General features: G+C 38.5%; 1 protein-coding gene across 1 annotated transcript in view; it reads left to right on the forward strand.

Annotated features, from left to right (window-relative positions):
• The window catches only part of LOC126417029 (dynein axonemal heavy chain 1-like), a gene marked incomplete at its 3' end in the record, with an annotated part of 951,942 nt that overhangs the window by 438,139 nt on the left and 487,579 nt on the right, over positions 1-26,224 (forward strand). Inside the window, exons 31-32 of the mRNA XM_050084920.1 lie at positions 1,673-2,009; positions 9,576-9,738. Of these exons, the coding sequence (XP_049940877.1) occupies positions 1,673-2,009; positions 9,576-9,738 (500 nt within the window). The remainder of the gene's footprint in view (positions 1-1,672; positions 2,010-9,575; positions 9,739-26,224) is intronic.

Genomic DNA, 26,224 nt, shown 5'->3' on the forward strand with positions numbered 1-26,224 from the left:
TTGAAAATGTTACTTGCTACAGCTTGTAGAAACTAACATTACAAACTGTGAAATCTTGAAAAATTGTATTGGAAGAGGGTACAAAGGGATATAGGAATCCAGGGCGTTCAATAAGACAACACGCTGTCAACAGTGCCATAAACAGGAGAGAAGATCTGTGTATGAGGTTTGTGGCAGCTGTTCTTGATATGGCATATTTTAACTTGGATTCTATACACAGAAATGAGGCCATCCCAATACATCTCTGCCAACACTTTCAACTAGGTGAAGGGTGACATGTGTGAAGAAAAATCATAAATTTTGTTTGGAATAAGGTCTCCTTCCTAAATTGTAGAATATTGCAATGGTGTCAAAGTTTTTGATGATTGTGATACACATTTCTTATTATACTTTAGTTTCTCCTGTAATGTTTCCTATATCAATAAGCTTTATTTCTCCCCATCTGTCTATTCCTTTCACATTAAATTCCATGCTTTATGTGCCTTCAACATACAGTATGTGTATGAGTGTCAGTTGTAAGGACACTGTGATTGATATCCTTACCAGTGAGCGACCTGGCAGTAGATGGTTTCTGGTAAGTCTTACCTTCTAGAACTTTCTGTAGTCTCTCAGCTCCCTGGTGTACAAAGCATTGTAATGTTGCACCAGTATAACTGTGCTAGTGAATAGCAAGTGTGTAATACCAGAAGTTGGACATAACTGGCCGAGTTAACTCTGTTGAAAGAGTTGAGATACAGGAATCCACAATAGGAAGTGTTTAATAGTCCACTGACAGGAGTATTTAATTGGAATAAGAACATTGAATCGTCCAGTGAATGATTTTTAGATTTTTGAGTTTCATCAAAGTGAATTTGTCTGATGTCTGATATGTTTAGGCATGTTCATACTGGTGGAAACTGAATAAATTACATTAAAGGATATCATCTTTTATTCCAGAAGAACCTTACCATCTTTAATCCATAAAATGATATGACACGTCATGCACAGTTAGGCTACAGTTTAATTTTTTATGTGATCATAGCTGTTTAAGTCTGCTCGTCAAAGGTCTGATAGCAAATCATTAGGAACATCGTCAGTTCAGTTAAAATTACAGTGGCAGAGCATACACACTGTACAACTGTGCATAAATTTACATTGTAAATGAATTTAAAGTTGATTTTAGAGAATATTAATTGTGCTAAAGATGTAATATTGATTACACAGAAATATTAATTGATCCTTTCTATCCAATAAGTTTAAATTATATAACACTACTTTAATGAGATATATACTAACTGGGATATTTATGATGCATGAATTTCAGTTGTACTATGAAGCATTCTAGTAGATGGGTTGCCTTTTGTTTCTTTTTGTAGTATACAAACTGTGATGCACCACTGTCCATATGCTGCATTTTGGGCAAATTGTAACTGAGCCACAACAGGACACCCCATAGTCTGCTAGGAGTGTACACTCTTAAGAACATATCCAGTCACATACAGTAGTATTTAAGGGGGATGACATATTTACTTTTTGATGTATTATGCCTTTAATGAAGCATGTACTTCAGATGTTATTCCATATTTTTTTTACTGTTAAGTGAGGAATTTTTGACATCTTGAACAACAGTATGTTTTACACTTTAGCATATCACAAAACAGCATTCAAATTGTGTAACTGTGTCCCTTCGTAGGTGGCAGACTTGGCTGTGGCATCACCAGCAACTGTATCACGTTGTGGTATGGTGTACCTGGATTCAGGTGTTCTTGGATTACAACCTCTTATTGACTGTTGGCTGCGAAGAGGACTGCCACAACTGGCTGTTCAATATAGAGAACAACTGCGAGAACTGACTGACAATTATCTCTTTCCTGCTCTCACTTTCCTTCGGTCTGGATTGACTGAAATAGTTGCAACACAAGACAATGCCCTTGTGTTTTCATACATCAGGATGGTCAATCATAGACTGCGGCCTCTTGCTAATCCTGAGGGAAAGCCACCACCCGCACAACCTTTTCTGGATTTGATGCGTAAGTAGTTCTTAGTAGCATGTTACTGTTATGTGCTTATCAAAAATATTGTTTCAATGTTGCTTTTGTCCCACAACTTAAACACCTTAAGCTACTGTTCAACTTATTCTTTATTGTGCAACCAGTTTCTATCAAAGATCATTATAAACGATAGACTTTTGTTAGCAGCACAAATATATATTAAAGAAATGTTAATGGGCACTCCAGGCATCTCCCTCTACAATATTAAACATTATTTATAAATGTTGTGTTTTTGACATTGCCTCATTTTCTTTTTGTAATGCGCAGTGCAACTTTTGCTGTTAACAAAAGTCTGTGCAGGATAATGGCCTTTGAACAAAACTGTACACTCAATAAAGATGAATTAAACAACAGCATGAGATGTTACATGATGGTATTTCTACTGCTTATTGAAAGTCTTTTGAGTACTAAACCGTAGATGATAACTTTTTGTGCTTTCTTACTGGAGTATTACATGCCTATTATGTATTGCAGTAATTAAGCTATAGTGCTATTGTAGCTTTATTCAATTTTGATAACAAAACCATAATTTCATCACTTGTCAGTCATAGTGACATACAGAGGCATGAAGAATTTCATCTTTACATATCTTTAAAGTAATAGTCCTATATGGAAAGGCTTGAGATTCTCAGCATCTACTTAAAGAATCAGTCCAACTCCCTAAACACAGACATTGCCTCCTTTTTCCAAGGTTTGGTGAATGGTACCCAATAGAATAGTTTGTGATTGAAGGGACCCTCCATGAAATACAGACACTGTGAAGAAACTTCTAAAGAAACAGAGGCTACTGCACAATAGGTGTAAAACATGGGAGTTGGTGGTCATGTGTGTGAGGTGAGCTTGCTTGTGTTAATGAATGGTGTGTCTTTCTCTTTCTTTTCGTGACAAAGGCTGTGCCAGAAAGCATGTGTGTAACTGTTTTTTAATTGTGTCTTTCTGCAACTTATAAATGTGTCATCTTTACAGTAAGTAGCAATCTATAATTTCCAACATTTTTGATACTCCAACCTTGAGTTTCCATTGTTTGTTTTCATAGGGCTATAGATATAGAGGTGCTGAATTAAACATATTTGCCTGTCAAGAGAGCAATACATAAAGCCTTCACTGTCTACTTTAGCAGAATATTGTCAAAATCTGTTGCAAAACCCAAAGGAATTGTTGTTCTATGGAAAGCTGTTAGTGGCATCAAAATTAATGTCCAGTCACCTACAGATGAGGCCGGAACTAAAATTGAGGGTAGCAAAGCAAAAGCAGAAATCCATAATGAAATTTTCACTCTGCAGTGGAGTGTGCGCTCTGTGAAATTTACTGTCAGATGAAAACTGTGTGGTGGACCAAGACTCGAACTCGGGACATATGCCTTTTCTGTGCAAGTACCCTACCAACTGATCTATGCAAACACGATTCAAAACTCCTGTACACAGCTTTTTCTCCACCAGTACTTCATCTCCTACCTTCCAAAATTCACAGAAGCTCTCCTACATTTTAGCTGGAGAGCTAATATGAAGTTTTGAGGATGCAGTCTACCAAGAAGTTTAAAAAATAGAAATGCTCAATTCCATTTTGAGGATGCAGTCTACCAAGAAGTTTAAAAAGTATAAATGCTTAATTCCATTTCAAAATGTTCCTTTACTAAGGAAAATGCATGAATATTAGTTCTAGTTCTCATACCACTGAATAGGTGAATGAAATAGATACTAGTGTCATTGACATTGAGAAACAGCTGATAAAATTGAACAAAGCTCCAGGGCGTAATGGAATCTCTTATCAGATCCAGTCCTGCATTTGCACTGAGTTAACACCTCTCTTAACTATAATCTATTGTAGATCCCTTGAGCTAAAAACAGTGCCCAGTAGTTGGAAGAAAGCACAGGTAAGACCCACAGAAGTGATCCAGTAACCCTGACATCTGTTTGTTGCAGAATCTTAAAGCATATTCTGAGCAAAAATGTAATGAGGGATCTTGTACAGAAGGACCTGAATCAGCATGGATTCCAAAAACATAGATCATCTGAAACCCAATCTTACGTTTGCATAACATATTGAAAGCAGTGGATCATGGCAGTCAGGTAGATGCAGTATTACTTGATTTCCAAGCAGCATTTGAATCAGTAGCACACCCAAGTTCATTATCAAAAGTACTATCATATGAGGTATCAAGTGAAATTTGTGACTGGATTGAGGATTCTTTGACATGAAGGATGCAGCAAGTTGTCTTGCATGGAGAGTCATTGACAGAAAAGTAACTTCAAGTGTACCCCAGATAAATTTATTGGGACTCTTGGTTTTCATGTTGTATATTAATGACCTTCCAGCATTATTAATGGTATCCTCAGACTTTTCAAAGATGGTGTAGCTGTCTATAATGAGGCACTGTCTGAAAGAAGCTGTGCAAATATTCAGTCAGAGCTTGATAAGATTTAAAAGTGGTGCAAAGACTGACAGATTGCTTTAAATGGTCAGAAACATTGCATTTTGCACTTCGTGAAATAAAAGGAGTATCTGATGATTATAATATCAGTGGGTCACAGTTGTAACTGATCAACTTATACAAATACCATATTTGCCCAAGTACAAGATGATCCTGAATATAAGACAACTCCTCTTTTTTGAAGACTCTCCTTGTGAAAAATTTTCTTTTTAATATCTTCTGACTAATCAAAATTATAAACTTTTATTGATGTAAGACATCTACCTGAAAAGTTAACAAAATGCCTGTTCTAACAATATGATGCTTATTGATTGTCTACATTTTGATAATACAAGGAGAAATAAAACAAACACAAAAAAGTGTTTAATTTTTATCTTCACTGCCTTTCTGTTTACTGAGCCTGTCATCTGTGGTATCACCACTTTTATTCATCATTCTAACTGAACAACTGTGAAAATTATATCTTTGGTATCACAAATATTTGGCAGTTTCTTCTGAATATGTTTCAATTTCTGAGGTTATGGCTACAATGGGACCTGGAGACCACAACATTTTTTTCTTCCTGAACACACAGTGGATTTTGCTTCTGTACAGATGTGAGGATGTTACAATGTCTGTTACTTCCAAACATATCGTCTGCCTGCCATTCTCTCATTGGCTGTGTAGGACCAGTGGACATCCCACATCATTCCCACCACACCTCGTGGTGAACATTGACAACATTGCTGCAAAAAACGCATTGGTACGACACTGACCCTGATCTAGACTTTCAGCAGCTCCTGTAGAAATGAATGCTATTGCTGAGTATTTGTCCAATTTGAAAGTCAGTTCTATTCCGAGTACAAAAGGATTCAGGCAAACTGCAGTTTAAACAAGGTAAATGTTCATAAGAAGTGACTGCATTACGAAATTTGCTGCCTGCTCGACATTTACCTCCCCGCACTCATCACAGTTCTCAGCCAAGTTGTTGTCACTGTTCCCCATCCAACATTCCATAGTTCACATATGAAGAGAATAGTCCTCCATTGAGGGGCATTCCAGTGTATATGCTTGTGAACACACCAAAAATACCATCCTACGTGATTAATTGTGTATGATGCGTGTGTTGTTGTCTTCAATCCAAAGACTGGTTTGATGCTACTACTATATCTTCACAAGCCTCTTCATCTCTAGGTAACTGCTGCAACCTACATCCTTCTGAATCTCCTTACTGTATTCATCTCTTGGTCTCCCTTTAGGATTTTTATCCCCCCATGCCCCCTCCAGTACAAAACTGGTGATCCCTTGATGCCTTAGAAGTGTCCTGCCAACCGATCCCTTTTTCTAGTCAGGTTGTGCCACGAAGTTCTCTTCTCCTCTATTTTATTCAGTACCTCCTCATTAGTTGTGTGATCTACCCATCTAATCTTCAGCATTCTTCTGTAGCACCACAATTCGAAAGCTTCTATTCTGTTCCTGTCTAAACTGATTATTGTCCACATTTCACTTCCGTACATGGTTACACTCCATACAAATTCTTCCAGAAAGGACTTCCTGACACTTAAATCTATACTCGATGTTAACAAATGTTTCTTCTTCATGAATGCTTTTCTTGCCAATGCCAGTCTACATTTTGTATTGTCTCTACTTCTACCATCATCAGTTATTTTGCTGCCCAAATAGCAAAACTCATCTACTACTTTAAGTGCCTCATTTCTTAGTCTAATTCCCTCAGCATCACCTGATTTAGTTTGAGTACATTCCATTATCCTCATTTTGCTTTTATTGATGTTCATTTTGTATCCTACTTTCAAGACATTGTCCGTTCTGTTCTGCTGCTCTTCCAAATCCTTTGCTGTCTCTGACAGAATGACAGTGTCATTAGCAAACCTACTCTCTTTTATTTCTTCCCCCCGGACTGTAATTCCTACTCCAAATTTTTATTTTGTTTCCTTTACTGCTTGCTCAGTGTACAGATTGAATAACATCGAGATAGTCTATAACCTGTCACACTCCCTTCTCAGCCAGTGCTTCCCTTGTGTGCCCCTCGACTCTTTATAACTGCCATCTGGTTTCTGTACAAATTGTAAATAAACTTTCGCTTCCTGCATTTTACCCCTTGCACGTTTAGAATTTGAAAGTCAACATTGTCAAAAGCTTTCTCTATGTCTACTGATGCTATATACATAGGTTTGCCTTTCCTTAACCCACCTTCTGTGAGAAGTTGTAGGGTCTGTATCACCTTACATGTTCCTGCATTTCTCTGGAATCCAAACAGATCTTCCCCAAGGTTGGCTTCTACCAGTTTTTCCATTCTTCTGTAAAACTGATAGTTCGGTAATTTTCACATGTGTCACCACCTGCTTTCTTTGGAATTGGAATTAATATATTCTTCTTGAAGTCTGAGGGTATTTCGTCTGGCTAATACATCTTGCTCACCAGATGAAAAAGTTTTGTCATGGTTGGGTCTCACAAGGTTATCAGTAGTTCCAACAGAATGTTGGCTACTCCCGGGGCCTTGTTTTGACTTAGGCCTTTCAGTGCTCTGTCTAATTCATTTTGAACTTCTTGTTGATCTCTTTTTTAAAACATTTGTACTTCCTCTTGCCTGCTTCATTTACTGTGTCTTTACATTTTCTTCTTTCATCAATTAAATTCAACATTTCTTGTGTTACCCACAGTTTTCTTCTACCTCTCGACCTTTTACCTGCTTGATCATCTGCTGCCTTCACTGTTTCATCTCTCAAAGCCTCCCATTTTTCTTGTACTGCATTCCTTTCCCCTGTTCCTGTCAATCATTCTGTTATGTTCCCTCTGAAACACTCTACAACTTCGGGTTCCTTCAGTTTAGCCAGGTCACAACTCTTCATATTCCTACCTTTTTGCAGTTTCTTCAGTTTTAATCTACAGTTCATAACCAATAAATTGTGGTCAAGTCCATGTTTGCCCCTGAAAATGTCTTACAATTTAAAACCTGGTTCCAAAATCTCTGTCTTACCATTATATAATCAATCTGAAATCTTCCAGTGTCTCCAGGTCTCTTCCATGTATACACCCTTCTTTCATGATTTTTAAACCCAGTGTTAGCTATGATTAAATTATGATCTGTGCAAAATTCTACCAGGCGACTTTCTCTTTCATTCCTTTCTCCCAGTCCATATCCACCTACTACTTCCCCTTCTAGTCCTTTTCCTACTATCAAATTCTAGTCCCCCATGACTATTAAATTTTCATCTCCCTGAACTATTTGAATAATTTCTTTTATCTCATCATAGATTTCTTAAATCACTTCATCGTCTGGGGAACTAGTTGGCATGTAAACTTGTACAACTGTGGCGGGTGTGGGCTTTGTGTCTCCTATTTTTTTTATTCTTTATTAAACCTATTCCTGCATTACTCCTATTTGATTATATATAATCATGTATTCATGTGATCAGAGATCCTGTTCTTCTTGCCACAAAACTTCACTAATTCCCACTACATCTAACTTTAACCTATCCATTTCCATTTTTAAATTTTCTAACCTACCAGCCTGATAAAGGGATCTGACGTTCCACACTCTGATCTGTAGAACACTAGTTTTGTTTCTCCTGATAACGACATCCTCCTGAGTAGCCCTCACCTGGAGATCCAAATGGGGGACTATTTTCCCTCCAGTATATTTTACCCAGGAGGATGTCATCTTCATTTAACCATACAGTAGAGCTGCATGCCCTCGGAAAAAATTACGATTGTAGATTTCCCTTGCTTTCAGCCGTTCGTAGTACCAGCACAGCAAGGCCATTTTGGTTTGTGTTACAAGGCCAGATCAGTCAATCATCCAGACTATTGCCCCTGCAACAACTGTAAAGGTTGCTGCCCCTCTTCAGGAACCACACATTTTTCTGGCCTCTCAGCAGATACCCCTCCATTGTGGTTGCACCTACGATATGGTTATCTGTATCTCTGAGGCATGCAAGCCTTCCCACCAATGGTAAGGTCCATGGTTCAGGGGGGGGGAGATGCATATGTAACTGATAATGTCATAAACAAGTAAATGATCATTTTGAGCTTGTGCATAGAATACTGCTTATGATTGCGTGGATTTATAGAAAGCTATAAAGGTCAATCAAAAAGTTTTCATTTGGAAGCATTGGTGCAGCCCTGGTGCCATGTAGTGCAACTCCGATCTGGATATATAAGTACCGGTACGTAGACAAGGGAGTAGAGTGGTATTCATGTCTTTCTGACATGCTTGCAATAAATGTGGAAACTTTAACTATGGCAACATTATTACCACATTCATCTAAACAGAACCAATGTTCTGTTGTTCTTTCTTGGCTGCTTGTGGGTAAACATCAGTAAACATGTATTGGAGAATGAAGAATATGTTTTGGGGCACATGTCTGCCAAAAACCACCATTGTGGAATTGTTCACCAAGTTGAGTGCTGCTCACAACTAATGCAAGATGCCAGTCAATCTGGAAGGCCAGCCTCATCAAACCACTGGAAACTGGACTTGAAAGCATCAACAAATGTAGTGGCATCAACCATTGCCCCGTCCATTTCCTGCTAGAAGGGTGATGCTCATCTTGTTCTTTGAGTCCCAGGGCCCATTGCGTATTGTTTTGAAGGAACCTGATGTGTCCATCACTGGGGAACAGTACTGCACATCACTGGAGAAGTTACGGTGTGCAATTAAGGTGAAACATTTGGGATAACTGCGACAAGGGGAGCTGCTGCTTCATGATAACATCAATCCCCACATCAGAAATGTTGTAATGCTGAAGTTACACCAACTCAAGTGGGAGACACTTGAGTACTCACACCCTAGCCCTGATGTCTGATCATGCGACTATTACACCTTTGGTGCCTTGAAAAAGGCCTTGGAAGGTTGACGATTCTTTTTGGATGAGGATGTGCAGTAGTTATGGACTTCCTGACACAGTAGGAGACAGTGTATGCCTACAGTGATTTTGCAGGATCGGCAGATCAATCCGGACTGTACAGCATTTGAATGGAAACTTTTTGGTCACGCATTGTGGGAGTGAATACCTTAATATTAATCTTTAGTATTAAAATGTTTTGGTAACTATTAGCATAAACATTGCAATATACATCGTGGTACTAAGACTGACTAGTAATATTATTCTTAGCTGTTCTCCTTGTGCCGTGGATTCTGTTCTCAATTGTTTGGAGTGTGGGAGCAACATGTGACGGTGCATCCCGGACAAAATTTTCTGATTGGCTGCGAAGGCATATTAGGCATCATGGCCATGTACCAGCTTTCCCTCATGAAGGACTTGTTTATGATTACAAGTATGTAATCTGTGTATTGTCATTTAAATAAGTTAGAGCATATAAATGTCCTGTGACAAACATAAAGCATTACATTTCAAACACTGTTACCTAGTTGCTGTATGTAGTAATTTGTACTATGTGTATCAGTATAGTTTACTGTTGGTGCAATGTCTTTTGACTTGCTTATTTCTTTCTTAATGTAGTCCTCAGTTCATTCCACAGCCATGAAAGTTTCCTTCTCTATAGCATTGGAAAACATGATGAATTGCATGTTTAAAGTCATGAAAATGTATCTACAAAATTAATGATATTAGGAAAAGGATAGGTTGCTACTTATTGTAAAGGTGACGCATTGAGTTGCAGACGGGCTTAACGAAAAGACAGTTACACATTAATGGCTTTCGGCCAAAGCCTTCTTCAGAAAAGAAAACACACATTCACACAAGCAAGTACACCTCATGCACACATGACTATTACCACTGGCAGCTCTAACCAGATAGCTGGTCGGAGCTGCCAGTGGTTACAGTCATGTTGTGTGAGGTTTACTTGTTTGTGTGAATGTGTGTGTGTGTGTGTGTGTTTTATTTGTTGAAGAAGACTTTGACCAAAGCTATTAATCTGTAACTGTATTTTCATTGCACCTATCTGCAACTCAGTGGGTCATCTTTACACTGAGTCCTTTTGCTAATGTTGTTGGTATTCTGACCAGGAGTTTACATTGTTTGATTTTATCTACAAAATTGGCCATTTTGCGAATATGTATCACCACAGTCTTGGAAAACCAATCTTTTCAATTAAAAGACCCTGGAACTCTCATATTTAACCACTCTGAAGCCAGTGTGTAGCATCTTGACAAAGTTTAATGTCACAATAACATATTGCCTTTCAAATCATTTTTGCTCTCTTTGCAATACCATAGTTTTAAATGGCATAACAGCTTGTCTGCAGATATGTTGTTTTGTCACTGTATTTTGAGACATGCATAAAAAATATGGAGCAACCTGTATCCCAACGTACCAGCACTTGCAATAAACAGCGTCTACAGCATTACATACATGGAATACATAAATCTATTGTTATATCTAAAAATAAAGATGATGTGACTTACCAAACGAAAGTGCTGGCAGGTTGATAGACACACAAACAAACACAAACATACACACAAAATTCAAGCTTTCGCAACCAACGGTTGCTTCATCAGGAAAGAGGGAAGGAGAGGGAAAGACAAAAGGATGTGGGTTTTAAGGGAGAGGGTAAGGAGTCATTCCAATCCTGGGAGCAGAAAGACTTACCTTAGGGGGAAAAAAGGACAGGTATACACTCGCGCGCGTGCGCACACACACACACACACACACACACACACACACACACACACACACACACACACACACACATATTCACACAAGCAAACACTGTGTGTGTGCAGATGGATATGTGTCTGTGTGCGAGTGTATACCTGTCCTTTTTTCCCCCTGAGGTAAGTCTTTCCACTCCCGGGATTGGAATGACTCTTTACCCTCTCCCTTAAAACCCACATCCTTTCATCTTTCCCTCTCCTTCCCTCTTTCCTGATGAAGCAACCGTTGGTTGCGAAAGCTTGAATTTTGTGTGTATGTTTGTGTGTCTATCAACCTGCCAGCGCTTTCGTTTGGTAAGTCGCATCATCTTTATTTTTAGATATATTTTTCCCATGTGGAATGTTTCCCTCTATTATATTCATATCATTAATTTAAGTCTATTGTTATTAATATGTTATTCAAGTCGTTACTGCTGTGATGTCAACATAATTTCCAGAGGAGTAGCACAGCTCGAAAAAATTGAAAAAAGAGACAGAAAAAGTAAACATCAATTGAGGAAACCATTTTTTTGTTCCAAAGGCAAATATATCTCTGCATGGTCATTTAAACAAAAAGGCAAAATAATAATAATAATAATTATTATTATTATAGTAATAATTTGCTCAAAATATTTCAGAAAATACAGATTTAATTTCACTGATGGTGACAGACTGAAAGTTCATGAAGAATTTTGGAATTAGGTGATACAGACAGCTAGCAACTGTAAGTCAGTTCACTTTTAGAAAAGGTGGAGAAGCAAAGTAATAGGCTCAACCAAAAGAAAATTCAGAAATAAACTTTTTAATCAAAGATTGTATTGTATTGTATTTATTGTATTTATTTATTGGTCCAGTAAATCTTACATATACAGTACAGCACAACAGATATTGGACAGGTCAAAGTATATCTTACAATTAAAACACTTTAGAAACTAGAAAATTATGTTCACAAAATTTTACAGCACTTCATATACTGCTTCTTTAATATGTTGTCAATGTGAGTTTCCCATCTAAGATTATTCTGTAGCCAGACCCCCAGAAATTTTGTATTAGGCACACTTGCAATATCTGTGTCTGACATCTGAATTCTTATATCCTCTTCAGTGTTTCTCTTGACATTATGAAAATTTAATGCTATTGTTTTACTTTTATTTATTATTAGTTTGTTTTGGTTGAACCAGTTTACAACATATGTTAATGCCACAGACAGTCTTGTCTGTAGTATCTCTGCAGTCTTCCCACTGACTAATATGCTTGTGTCATCTGCAAACTGGATAGTGCTATGGTACTGGTTGGTTGATGTTAGGTCATTTATATATATCAAAAATAGGATGTGGCCCAGTACCGAGCCCTGCGGTACTCCATATTTTACTGCTTTATATTCAGAATAGTGTCTTGTTGATTTATTTTCTTTGTGAAAATGTATTTCTACTACTTGCTTGCGGTCAGTAAGATATGATCTAAACCAGTTGTTAGCCATACCTCTGATACCACACTGGACTCGCATTCGGAAGGACGACGGTTCAATCCCGCGTCCGGCCATCCTGATTTGGGTTTTCCGTGATTTCCCTAAATCAATCCAGGCAAATGCCGGGATGGTTCCTCTGAAAGGGCACGGCCGACTTCCTTCCCTAATCCGATGAGACCGATGACCACGCTGTCTGGTCTCCTCCCCCAAACCAACCAACCAACCTCTGATACCAATTCTTTCAAGCTTCTGCAGCTATAGGGTGTGGTCTATGATGTCGAAAGCCTTAGACAGATGAAGGCATATGCCAGTTACTTTTTGTCCACTATCAATTTTTTGGAGTACTTCACCCAGAAATTCATATATTGCTGTTTCTGTTGATCGGCCTTTCCGGAAGCCATGTTGGGTTGTGGATAATATTTTGCACTTTTCTAGAAAATCTAGCAACCTCTTATGAAAAAATTTTTCTAGTATTTTCGAAAATGTAGATAGCAAGGCAATAGGTCTATAATTGGCTATGTCTTCTTTCTTACCTTTTTTGAACAGTAGTTTCAGTTTCACTGTCTTTAAGCAGGAAGGAAAGACTCCATATGTTAATGAACTGTTGAAAATGTGGGCTAATGGTATTGCAATGAGGTCACCCACATTTTTAATGACATAATCTGGAATCTCATCCACACCTGTTGAAAATTTTGTTTTTAACTCTGTAATTGATAGTATAATTTCCTTAGGGTTGGTTGGAGCAAGAAATATGGAGTTGGCAGTTTCTATTTTCATTTGATGGTGTTCTAACAGGATTTTTATTTGAAGATTTTATGTCAGAGAGTAATTTTTCACTAATATTTGCAAAGTATGTATTAAAAGCATTGGCTACTTCTTCTGGATTTGTAATTTTTTGCCATCTTGGATTACCTGGAGATTTACATTTTGGGAGGTCTCATTTCCTACTTGTTCTCTGACTATCTTGCACATGGCTTTCATTTTGTTCCTGGCCATTTTTATATGGTGATCATTTGTTGTTTTTTTAGCTGCTTTTATGACTTTGTGAAGCACTCTCTTATAATTCTTGAAATACCCAGAAATTCTTCTGTAACATTTTGTGTTTTTGAGATTTCGTAAAGTCTCCTCTTTTCAGCACATGATATTTTAATGCCTTTCGTCAGCCATGTAACATTTCTTTTTCTAGTTTTTAGTGTTTGGTTTTTATCTGGAAAAGAAATATTGAAATAATGGGAGAATATTTCCATGAACATGTCAGACTTTTTACATGGGTCCTCATAGTTGTCTATATCATTCCATGTTTCTAAAAACAAAGATGATGTGACTTACCAACTGAAAGTGCTGGCAGGTCGACAGACACAAACAAACACAAACATACACACAAAATTCAAGCTTTCGCAACAAACTGTTGCCTCATCAGGAAAGAGGGAAGGAGAGGGAAAGACGAAAGGAAGTGGGTTTTAAGGGAGAGGGTAAGGAGTCATTCCAATCCCGGGAGCGGAAAGACTTACCTTAGGGGGAAAAAAGGACGGGTATACACTCGCACACACACACATATCCATCCACACATATACAGACACAAGCAGACATATTTAAAGACAAAGAGTTTGGGCAGAGATGTCAGTCGAGGCACTTCTGCCTGCTTGAGTCTGTGTATGTGCGGCTGGATATGTGTGTGTGTGTGTGTGCGCGAGTGTATACCTGTCCTTTTTTCCCCCTAAGGTAAGTCTTTCCGCTCCCGGGATTGGAATGACTCCTTACCCTCTCCCTTAAAACCCACTTCCTTTCGTCTTTCCCTCTCCTTCCCTCTTTCCTGATGAGGCAACAGTTTGTTGCGAAAGCTTGAATTTTGTGTGTATGTTTGTGTTTGTTTGTGTCTGTCGACCTGCCAGCACTTTCAGTTGGTAAGTCACATCATCTTTGTTTTTAGATATATATTTCCTATGTGGAATGTTTCCCTCTATTATAACCATTCCATGTTTCTTTTTTTAGTAAGTGTCTGAAGTGTTCTAGGTTGTACTTGCTAAAATTTCTACCTTTTCTTGTCGTTTGTTGTTCAGTATTTCCTGCAGTCTCTACTGGGAATTCAATAAACTGTGCATAATGATCACTGAAACCCGTATTCATATTTCCAGATTTGTATAAATATTTATCTGTATTTATTAGTATCTGATCTATAGCACTACTTGATGATTTGGTGACTCTGTTGGGGGATTTGATAGTTGTATGTATATTGTAGGTTTTTAATAAGGCCTCAAGGTTTAATCTGTCTTTTGAGTTCTTGTAGAAATCTATATTAAAGTCACCACATATGATGGTTGTTTTACTATTTTTATACTGTTAAGTGCCTTCTCAAGATTTTCAGTGAAAGTAGTTACGTTTCCATCTGGGCTTCTATATATGCAAATAACAATTATATTTAAATTTGTCAGTTGTGTAGCAGAAATTTCGAAGTTTTGCTCTTCCCCTAGCTGGTTAGTGAACTCTAAATTATCGTGTTTGACGTCCTCTCTAACATATATGCATGTTCCTCCATGCAGGGAGGTTTTCCTACAAAAAAAAGATGAAAGGGTAAAGCCCTCTCTCCTTGTGTGATGTAACATTTGTTCATCTGATAACAATATTTCTGTCTCACTAACTTTATTTGATAAGGATTGTACATTTTGGTGCAGGAGCATAAATTTCGACGATGACTTATTTACTAGGTTGTTTTGACCTACCTTATGTTCGACAGCTGCACATGACATATCATTTTTAACACTTTTAGAATTGAAGTTTTCTTTCCAGAGCGATGTTTTAGAAGATGAAATCAACATTTCTCTGGAATCACTTGCCATAAAAAACATTGTGGTTCTTTCCTGTTTCGTGTTGGGCGAGTTGACTTGCAGTGTGATGGCGTTTCTGCTGTAATTTTTGGAGTTGTAATTTGAAGAACTGCAACTAGGCCCCTTCAACACTTCCTGAAGTCATTGGAGTAATATGCTCTCCATTTGAAATTGGTGATTCCATAGCTGCTGCTGCTACAATTGGAGGCTGCAGTAAGCCTGGCTGATTTCGGTTTAATTGTTCCATGATTGCATCGCACAGTGCTACTTTCCCTTTCATGTTTCTATGCAATCCATGGGTAGTTGAAATCTTCTCTTTTTTTACTGTCTGCATTAATATATGTCACATTGCTGAAGAGCTTGCATATTTTCTCGACCTTTCAGTTAGTTGCTTCGATTTCTGCATTCACACATCATGTTTTGATGAGGTCATGTCCCATAGGGATGCTTATTACGAACACTTTCATGTCCATAACTTTTGCCAATGTTTCCCTTAAAGATCGCAAAGTGCATTTTGCCTCATTTTTGTAGACAACGTGTGCGCCAGCTAAAATAATGCAAGAGTTACAACTTCCATGGTTACTGTGTGTGTCAATATGTTGAGTAACTTCTCGCAGTGGAGCACCTGGCATCACAAATCCAATAACACTTTCATTTATTAGTTTTTCGTTCATGATCTTTGCCAGTCCTTTTCCATGACTATCAGAAAATAAATAAATAATGCCAGCATCTTGTTTTTTACGATGTCTGTTTTTGTTTGTTGTTTTCGGTTCCGAAACTTTCGTTTGTATATTTGCTTCACTTTGTCTGTTCGTTTTTTCTGATAGCACACTCAATCTGTTTTTGCACACGATATTAGAATCAGTCAATAACGTTCTTTGAGAATTTGACAGTTTACTTTTCACTACCGGTATGTTTGGAGATTCGCTATTTCGAGGAAAGTTTGATCTGTTTACATGCTTTTCCGCTACCATGCTAGAGTTGTTTGTTTGGACACTTTTTTTGTTTACTTTCAGTTCCTTGCAACAGTTTTTCTTCAGGTGGCTGTATTCCATGATTTACTACATTCGATTTTTGCACACTGTTTTTTTGTATTAAAGTTACACTGCTTCTTTGAGATTTATCTTCCTGGATAGAGTTTTCTTCAGTCACTGATTCCCATTTTCCTGTGGAGGCTGTGTCTTCTTGCTTCCCGTATTTTCCCGATTGAAGTTCTTTTATATCCTGTTTTAGAGTACCGATTATGAATTGTAGACTTTTTATACGTTCATTTAGCTTTGATATCTCGTCCTTACAACTCATACACGATTTCTTTTTTCCATCAAATTTTACTTTTTTTTGCGGAGATACACAATTTACTTTAACACTAGCCACCATCTTGAATGCTCGAAAGGTTCATGATTGTCCATCCTCCTTTCTATCAATTTTTGATTTGATGACGTCTTTCATTCACCAAGTTTTGTTCAAACAGAATGACCACAGCATCATTTATAGACATAAAAAATAACTGCACAAGCTAGCAGTGGCTAAATCAGCTTTTACCAAAGAAAAAAAATTAGATACCATATAAAAAACTTTCCCAACCTCTCTTCACATTATAGTAGGAAGAATTCAGAGGAAGTTTACTTGCCACAAGAATTAAATCTTTGAAAAATGTATCTACTGTATGACATTCGGATACTTAAAAAGAAAGTGACATGGTCCACATCCACGAGGATCTCCTCAGTACAGATCTATGGAACGAAAAACTAATCTAATGTAATCTAATACTTGCAAAAATATCACCTCTGAAAAGGAATCTTACTATCAAAGCATATTTAATACAGAACTTGACCTTTTCTTCAATGTACCTAAATATGTTATTAATAATAGATGCTATAAGTTCTCTCATATGAATACCACAGAGTAAGAAATTCACCAATCAGAGCAAGACACTCACAAAAATCAGAAGTGTTTCACATGGTCTATGAAAGACAGCATCAAGATGAAAGCTGCATCAGAAAGAACCCCTGTAGCTGAATTTGATCTGGAGGCTGTCTGCAACTGCCCAAACACAAATGCTAAAGCATTGTTTTATTGACAAAGACTTGCTGTGTATGGTCTAACTTTATACAATACAACTTCAAGAGAAGCCAGTTGCTAGATGTGGAATTAAAGGACAGTCAAACATGTTTCTGCAGAAATTTCTTTTATTTTCTAGAAACAAATGCAGATGGCAAAGACTGAAATTTATTTTCCGATACATGTCAAGAGCAAAATAGAAATGTGAGCCTGTCTGCTATGTTCCTGGATGCTGTTGATTATCTTGATGTCCCTTAATAAATCATGTTTTTTGAGCAGTTCACTTGCAAATGGAGTTTCACTCAGTTCATGTGTGAACAGGAATTTTTTTTTATATATTTTACATCAGGATTGTTCACTGACTCAGAATGACTAATGAAAAGTTACTTGTCAGTGATGTTCAACAGAAGAATATTTTGAATTTCCCAGAACTGAGATATTAAAAGATAAAGAACAGAAAAGTTGATAGTGTTGGAAATAATGTGAACTGTCTCTAGATAACCTGGTTTCACTAGTAAAGAGAAGTCTTGGAACTTACTTATTTTTAATACAGCTGTACATCTGAAGCATTTAAAAGAGCAGAAACTTCATGCAGAACTAAAACGGGTTTACAAGAATTTTTTACATTTCAGCCTTTGTATTCTTCTACAATTCTCACACAGGAGGATAAGATCTAATATATTTTTTATCATTAAAACATGGGGACTCTACGACAGCAATATCATTTCTACAAGTCTTTAATGGCAGATCAACATCCAGTGAAGAAACAGAAATTAATGCTGGTGATAATCACAGTTGACCCAACTTTCAGTAAGACTTGCTTCATTGTACACATACAATTATTTTGTGTTTTTATGTATTTTGCCATATATTCATGATGATTATTCTTTTTGATGTTTAAAGCCAAATGGCTATATAATTATGATGACCAATAACAATATGGAAATGGTAGATCACTACTCATCACATAGAGGAGGTGCTAATTCACAGACAGGCACAATTAAAAAGAATACTTGCAATATTAATAGCTTTCAAACACAGTCCTCCTGCAGAAGTGGACCTCTCATACACTCACACAACAGCAACTTGCACACACATGGCACCTGTCACAGGGAGTAGTGCAACTGGATCCGACTTGAGTAGGGTGGGAAGTGGGGGTAAGAAAGAGGTGTGGAGTGGGAAAGGGTTGTGGGATACAACTAAGTATTTGAGATACTGCTGTATTTCTGAAATGAGATAACTGTGTCAGGGCTCCCCCATTCGCTTCACATTGTTCTCCTCAGCCCTAGTGAGCCATCTTCTTTAGTGTTGATCTTTACCTCAAGGACAGTCGCATTAGTGCCTCCATCCACATAAAACCCACCAACCATCAACAATACCTCTGATTCGATAGCCGCCACCAGTTCCACACCAAGAAATCCCTTAGGTGCTCTTGGTTTATTCATCTGTAGTGAAGAGTAGTGTCTCTACAAATATCTCAAAAATCTCACTGAGGCCTTCACAGACCAAAACAACCCTTCCAATCCTATCCAAAAACAAATTTCCCATGGCTTATCTCACCATTCACCTTGGGCAATGATGAACTTATCATTTAGTGCCTTAAAGCACAATCATCTTCATCGGTCAGCTACCATGCCCCACCACCCACTGTCCGGCCAGAAAGGAGCAGTTCTCTCGTGGATCAGTACCACACAGGACTTGAGCAACTGTACCACATTCTCTGACTTGCTTTTGGCTATCTGTCACTGTGCCTTGAAATGAGAGATTTTCCTCTCTAACCTCCACACCCTACCACAGTAGCTATTTTGCCACCTAACTCCTCCCCCCCAAGCAGTACCCTTGTCCATCACTATTCCACCCTTGCTCCCATCCCCTTGTCTGACATGTCATATCACTACAATAGACATAGGTGCAATACCTGTTTGATTCATCCTCCCACTACCAACTACACCTGTCATGTTACAGGCATCTCCTACCCCATCAAAAATAAGGCCACCTATGAAACCAGTCATGTGATCTACAAAATCAGCTGCAACCACTGTGCAGTCATGGGCATGACAGCCAACAAGCTGTCTATCTGCATGACTACTGTCAAACTGTGGCCGAGAATAACTGGATCACCCAGTTACTGAGGATGCTTCCCAATACAATGTGCTTGACATCAACTGAAAGCTGAAATATTTCTGTTATTCTTTCTCAACGTGCCTGTTTGTGACTCAAAATCTCCTTTGTGTGGTGACTCGCAAACTGTTCTTTCCATATTGTTGTCATCCCATCCTGAACTTTGTATTGTTTTATAAATGTCTGAAATACATTGCTTAAGAATATTCATCACAGTTAAGCAAAATAAATTTTTATATGAGTGAATACTTTGTTATTGTTATTATTACTATATCAGATGTAACTAACCAGACCACCAAGATGATTAAAGATTAAACAATGTATCTACAACAATGTTTGTTTTTTGTCTTGTAGTGTTTAATGTTAAAGATGATAAATTGTTGAATAAATCCCAACACACTCTAGGAGCCACAAGGTATGAGGATTATCAGCTTCATGAACTTAGTTGGTAAAAGTGTTTCTGCTGTTGCAAAACTTCTTATGCCATTATCTCAAAACACATTTTTAAAAAAAAGTCAACATGACTCTAAACTGCCAGAATGTATGAGTGAATTGAAATCTGATTTTTCTACTACGTTCAAATAATATCTCTTTTTTTCTATACATCATGGATTCAACTCAAAGTCTTTTCTTCTCTCAAATAGTATGCTCATCTGTTTTTTTCTACATCTCTTCTCCCAGTCAGATTATCAGATTATGTTAATTTTGAAATTACATCACTTGAGCATTAGTGATTTCAACATTGTTTTGTTAAAGTAGGTGATTCAAATAATTAAATACATATTTTAAGACATTTGTTTTTAGCAGACACACATTTTAATTATCTCATTTGTGTGCAGAATTAGGTGGGTTCAAATGTATGAGATACTCACTAAATGAAATTTATTTAACATAGGTTAATTGTATCATAGGAACATTCAGATGAGAGAACTGATACATTGTGAGACAGAATTGCAGGACAGTACTTTACCTTAGGAGGCAAAATGTACAGTATTGCTGATAGACACTGCAAAAATGCCACACTACCTAGCTTTCTACATCTACATCTATACTCTGCAAGCCACCTGACAGTGTGTGGCAGAGGATACCTTCAGTACCTCTATCGGTTCTCCCTTCTATTCCAGTCTCGTATTGTTCATGGAAAGAAAGATTGTCAGTATGCCTCTGTGTGGGCTCTAATCACTCTGATTTTATCCTCATGATCTCTTTGCGAGATATATGTAGGAGAGAGCAATATACTGCTTGACTCCTCGGTGAAGGTATGTTCTCAAAACTTCAACAAAAGCCCGTACTGAACTACTGAGCATCTCTCTTGCAGAGTCTTCCACTGGAGTTTATATGTCATCTCCAAAAGCTTTTGTGATTACTAAATGGTCCTGTAATGAAGCGTGCTGCTCTCCGTTGGATCTTATCTATCTCTTCTATCAACCCTATCTGATACAGATCCCACTCCGGTGAGCAGCATTCAAGCAGTGGGCCAACAAGTGTACTGTAACCTACTTCCTTTGTTTTCAGACTGCATTTTCTTAGAATTCTTCCAATGAATCTCAGTCTGCCATCTGCTTTACCAATGATTCATTTTATTAATTTCAGGACTATTAGTCTCTTTCTCAGGGAAGAGGGAAGGACAGGTTGGGAAAGTTTGAAAAGGAAAGGCAAGTCACTCAGCCCCTAGGATTAGAGGGCAAGGGCAAGGTGCCAGAGAGAGTACGTCAAAGATGGTGCCTTGGTGCTGTGTCAACCTTAGTATGGAGATGACAAGTACAGAGGGAACAGTAAAGCTGGATTAACGGGAAGAATAGTGAATAGTGCAGTTAAGAATGGGAACAGTATTTTTAAAGTCTAATGATGCTGTAATTGTAGGTTGGTCTTTCTTTAAGGTATTCTCTGAAATAATTTGTAAGGCCCATAATGTCTCATATGTTCTTTGGATTTCTACAAAATTCAAAATAGTCTCTCTCGAGACAGGTTTCTACCAACATCTCTCTGCAAATAATTCTTGGTCGTATTTAGCAACTGTGACTTACTAGATTGATGATTTAGTCATACTTATACCTAAAAGCACTATCCTTATATGCTATTGGGATTATTCCATTAGTTTGAAGTTATCTGGATACTTTGCCTGCCTCGTATATCATACATACCAAATGGAACAATATTTTCATGCTTGGATTTCACAAGAATTTTAATAATTCTGAGGAAATGTTGTGTATGGCAAGAGGCTTGTTTTCAGTTGAATTTTCCAGTGCTGTTTCACATTGGTCTCTTGCTATCACATTTTCATCATATTTACCATCCTGTTTCATATTATTGTCCTCATGTTTATTACTTTTATAGACACTTTCTGTATGTTACCTTCATACGAGTGTTATCTGCTTGGTTTTGGTTTTGAATCTGACCTCCTAAACTTTAAAGAGCTGCTACTCTTTCCTCCAGAGTTTTCTTTATTTTGTGTGTAAGCAACAATTTATTTTTCTTATAGTCATGCATCCCTCTACAGCTTTACATTTTCCCTCTAGCCAATATGTACTTACCACGAATCTCATTTTTCATACTTGGGTGTTCTCTTTTCTCTGCTTCATTTCTCGCATTTTTATATTTTTCTCCATTGATCAGTTAAATTATCTCCTGTGTTATCCAAGGATTTCTGCAGGGACATAGATATATTAAACACAGAAATGCACAGTACTGATGTACTAGCTATTTCCTCAGACTTCCCCAGTTATGTGAATGCCACATATATTTCACACATCTATGCCTGATTTCTCTCCTGATGTATTTTTCCTTTCTATTTACCTCATCCTTCTTCCACCTATTTCATCACACCCTGTCCCTCTTTCACCTGCTTCTTCACACCCTGCCATTCATCCACCTGCCTCATCACACCTTTCTCAGTCTACTTCTCCTCTTCCTGTTTCTGTCCATCTCATGTACTACCCCATTTTCACCTCCTTTCTCCCAACCGCAGTGTGAGGTAAGTGGTTCTTATACCCACACAGTAATTCCCGTGTGCACCAAATTTGGTTCCAATCAATCAAACGATTTAGAATATGTGGAACATAAGTACATACAAACTTACATTTTTATAATATGCGGGCTTTTTGCCTGAAGGTTTTCCTATGTACATGTATGTCACTGTCCACAAATCTCCTCATTTCCTCTCTCTCTGTCCCTCTCCTCCTCCTCATTCTGTCTATCTCCCCTCACTTCATCTCTTCCTGCCCCTCTCTCTGTCTGTCTCCTCCTCCCATTCTCTCTGTTTTTCTCCTCCTCCCACTTCTCTGTGTGTATTCCTCCTCCCCCCTCTTCTGTCCCTCTCATCCTTCCTGTTCAATCCTCCTATCTCCTCTTTCTGTTCATCTCCTCACCCCAACTCTCTGTGTCAATGTCCTCCTGACCCCCTCAGCTCACCACCTCCTCCTCCCCTTTCAGTCCATCTCCTCCTCCCCCCTTACTCCATCTCCTCCTCCATACTCTCTGTTTCTACTCCTCTCCCCCTCACTCTGTTCACATCATCTTGCCTTTTATCTTTGTCTATCTTCTCCCCCCCCCCCCCTCTCACTGCCCATCTCCTCCTCCCCGTCTCTCTGCCTCTCTGTCTTGACGTCCCGTGTCATTCTGTCTATCTCCCCGCCCCCAACAATCCATTTCATCCTCTGCTCCTCTCTCCCTCCGTGCCTCCCCCCCTTCCCCCTCTCTGTCTCTCTATCCATCTCTTCTATCACATCTCTCTGTCCATTTTCCCTGCCCCCCTTTCTCTGTCTACCTCCTCTTCGTACTCTTCTCTCTGCTCGACTCCTACTCCTTCTCTGTATACAGTCCCCCCTTCTTTCTGTCCATCTGCTCCTTCTTGTCCATCTACTCTTTCCTGTCAATTTCCTCCTTGACCCTCATTCTATTCATCTCATCCCTCAACACAATGTTGATCTCCTTGTGCTAACTCTATCTCCTTGTAGCCCAAGCCCCTGGCTGACAGGCCGTCTCCTCTTCCCACCCCCACCCCTCTGCATCTTCTCCTCATCCTCTCTCCATTCTTCTCTTCCTCCTACCTCTCCTGGTCCATCTCCTCCTCCCCCTTTCTCTGTCAGTCACCTCCATTATCCTTTCTTTCCTCATCTCTTCCTCTTCTCTCTTTCTCCCCCTACCTCTTCTCTGACCGTGCCTCCTCCTGCTTCTCCCTGTCCATCTCTCTTCCCACTTACTCACTGTCCATCTCGTCATTCCACTCACTGTGTCAGTCTCCTTCTTCCTCATCCCAGTTCATCTCCTACTGCTCCCCACTCAGTCCATCACCTCCTCCTCTACCTTTACTCCATCTCATCTTCCTCCTCCTCTCTGTCCATCCACTCCTTAACCCTGGCTCTGTGCACGTCATCTCGTCCCCTGTCTTTGTCTGCCTGGAGCCATCTTTTTTGCACACCATATGTAACAGGGATGTCCAAGAACTATCTGATCTAGTTGCAATACCAGCTTTCAATAGCTCCTTGAACTCCACTTGTATTGCCAGGAGCCTTGTCTGGTGAAGGCCATCTCAGACAAGCAGTAGCAGGCTCACCAGGTGATCTGCGGATATGGTGCACTGTCAAGTAATGACGCTTCCAGTCAGTGGCAATCAGATGGCTGAGCACTGCAATTCTAGCTGCATGCAGCCAAAAGGATTGCCCTCATTCATTGTAGTAATTGTCTTGTTCAGCTAAAAAACAGTTGGACCCACAGACAACATCATTATGACAAACCCGAATGGTTTCTGCACTGTTGTATGGGCACAATCAACTCCAATACAGATGACATGGTTGATATATTGGCACTGCAGCTCACTGTATCGAAACTCCGGTTTTTTAAATTCGATGACAGATGAAAATGAGACAAAAAATCCACACCAAATATAAGTTCTTCCACATTGAAAATAATAATGTCCAAATAGGCTCTTATTGAAGACCCAAATACGTTGTCATTGCGTCAAAGCTCTGGGAGGAGGGGGGGGGGGGGGGAACAGTGCTACTGCCCAGGATGGCAAAATTTTAGTTTTAGTGTGGCTTCAAATGAATGGATTAAACAAAATAATAACAGTTTTCCATAATTAAAGAATGTGATAGTAAGTTGGTGATGATTTCAGCCATAAAATCTGTTTTTTTCCGGGAAATTACATATAATCTCATGAAACAGATTATAAATGAAGTGCAGGAGTTTTGACACCTTGGGTGCATCTTCCAAAATAGCAGAGCTTGCTAACGGCAGTTTTGTCAACTCCATGTGTGCCTATAGAACACTTAAAATGTACCTGTGGCAGCTTGAAAGTTCCTGTAGAAGTGAAAAACTCTACAATAAGGAAATAAAGATATATGATAGATGTGATGACCTAATGCTTGCTATACAGCAGCCTTACACATCTGTGTCAGTATCATCAAGAAAAATACATTATAATACATAAATAAATTTAAAAAATACTACCGGGTGATCAAAAAGTCAGTATAAATTTGAAAACTTAATAAACCATGGAATAATGTAGATAGAGAGGTAAAAATTGACACACATTCTTGGAATGACATGGGGTTTTATTAGAACAGACACGTGAAATATCTCTTGCGCACGTCGTTTGGTGATGATTGTGTGCTCAGCTGCCACTTTCGTCATGCTTGGCCTCCCAGGTCCCCAGACCTCAGTATGTGCGTTTATTGCCTTTGGGGTTACCTGAAGTCGCAAGTGTATCATGATCGACCGACATCTCAAGGGATGCTGAAAGACAACGTCCTACGCCAATGCCTCACCATAACTCCGGACATGCTTTACAGTGCTGTTCACAACATTATTCCTCGGCTACAGCTATTGTTGAGGAATGATGGTGGACATATTGAGCTTTTCCTGTAAAGATCATCATCTTTGCTTTGTCTTACTTTGTTATGCTAATTATTGCTATTCTGATCAGATGAAGCGCCATCTGTCGGACATTTTTTGAACTTTTGTATTTTTTTGGTTCTAATAAAACCCCATGACATTCCAAGCATGTGTGTCAATTTGTACCTCTCTATCTACATTATTCCGTGATTTATTCAGTTTTCAAATTTATACTGACTTTTTGATCACCCGGTATATGCACTACCTGTCACATGCCACAGTCTTGTGAATCGAGACATTGTGACTAAGTGGCATTTAACATGAAAAGTTGCATGGCATCCATCCCCTGCTACTCCCTCTCCTTTGGATCTGCCAGTAATACCATTCACATTGATTTTCTTTTAAGTTTTGTCTCATTTCCTTCACTTTCTTGGTACTGAAGCTATAATCAATAGATATTAATATTAAGATCATATGGAGAAAGAACCCTTTTGAACCTTCTTTTGGACCTGAAAGAATTAACTACACTGCACAAACTCTTTATTCAGTTTTACCATATTTCAAACTTTGGATTTCAACAATTTTAGTTAGTGCTTAACTGTTACTTCTCAGTACAATAAACGAAATTGCTTTTAGAACTGCTTGTTTTGACCCATAAATCGTGCTGATGGCATGTCAGAAAGCACACCTTTTCGATGTCTGACCAGAGACGTTTTTCCTGTATCTGTTACAGACACACTAATTAGCTGCCAGTGATTTATAGACTTTTTCAACAAATAAAGCATATATAAGTCATTTGCTGTCCTGTGACCATCCACTTCACACAACAGAAAGCCTGACGATGTCGCTGACTGCAAT

Source organism: Schistocerca serialis, chromosome 8, assembly GCF_023864345.2.
Source record: "Schistocerca serialis cubense isolate TAMUIC-IGC-003099 chromosome 8, iqSchSeri2.2, whole genome shotgun sequence".
NCBI classification, from domain to species: Eukaryota; Metazoa; Arthropoda; class Insecta; order Orthoptera; family Acrididae; genus Schistocerca; species Schistocerca serialis.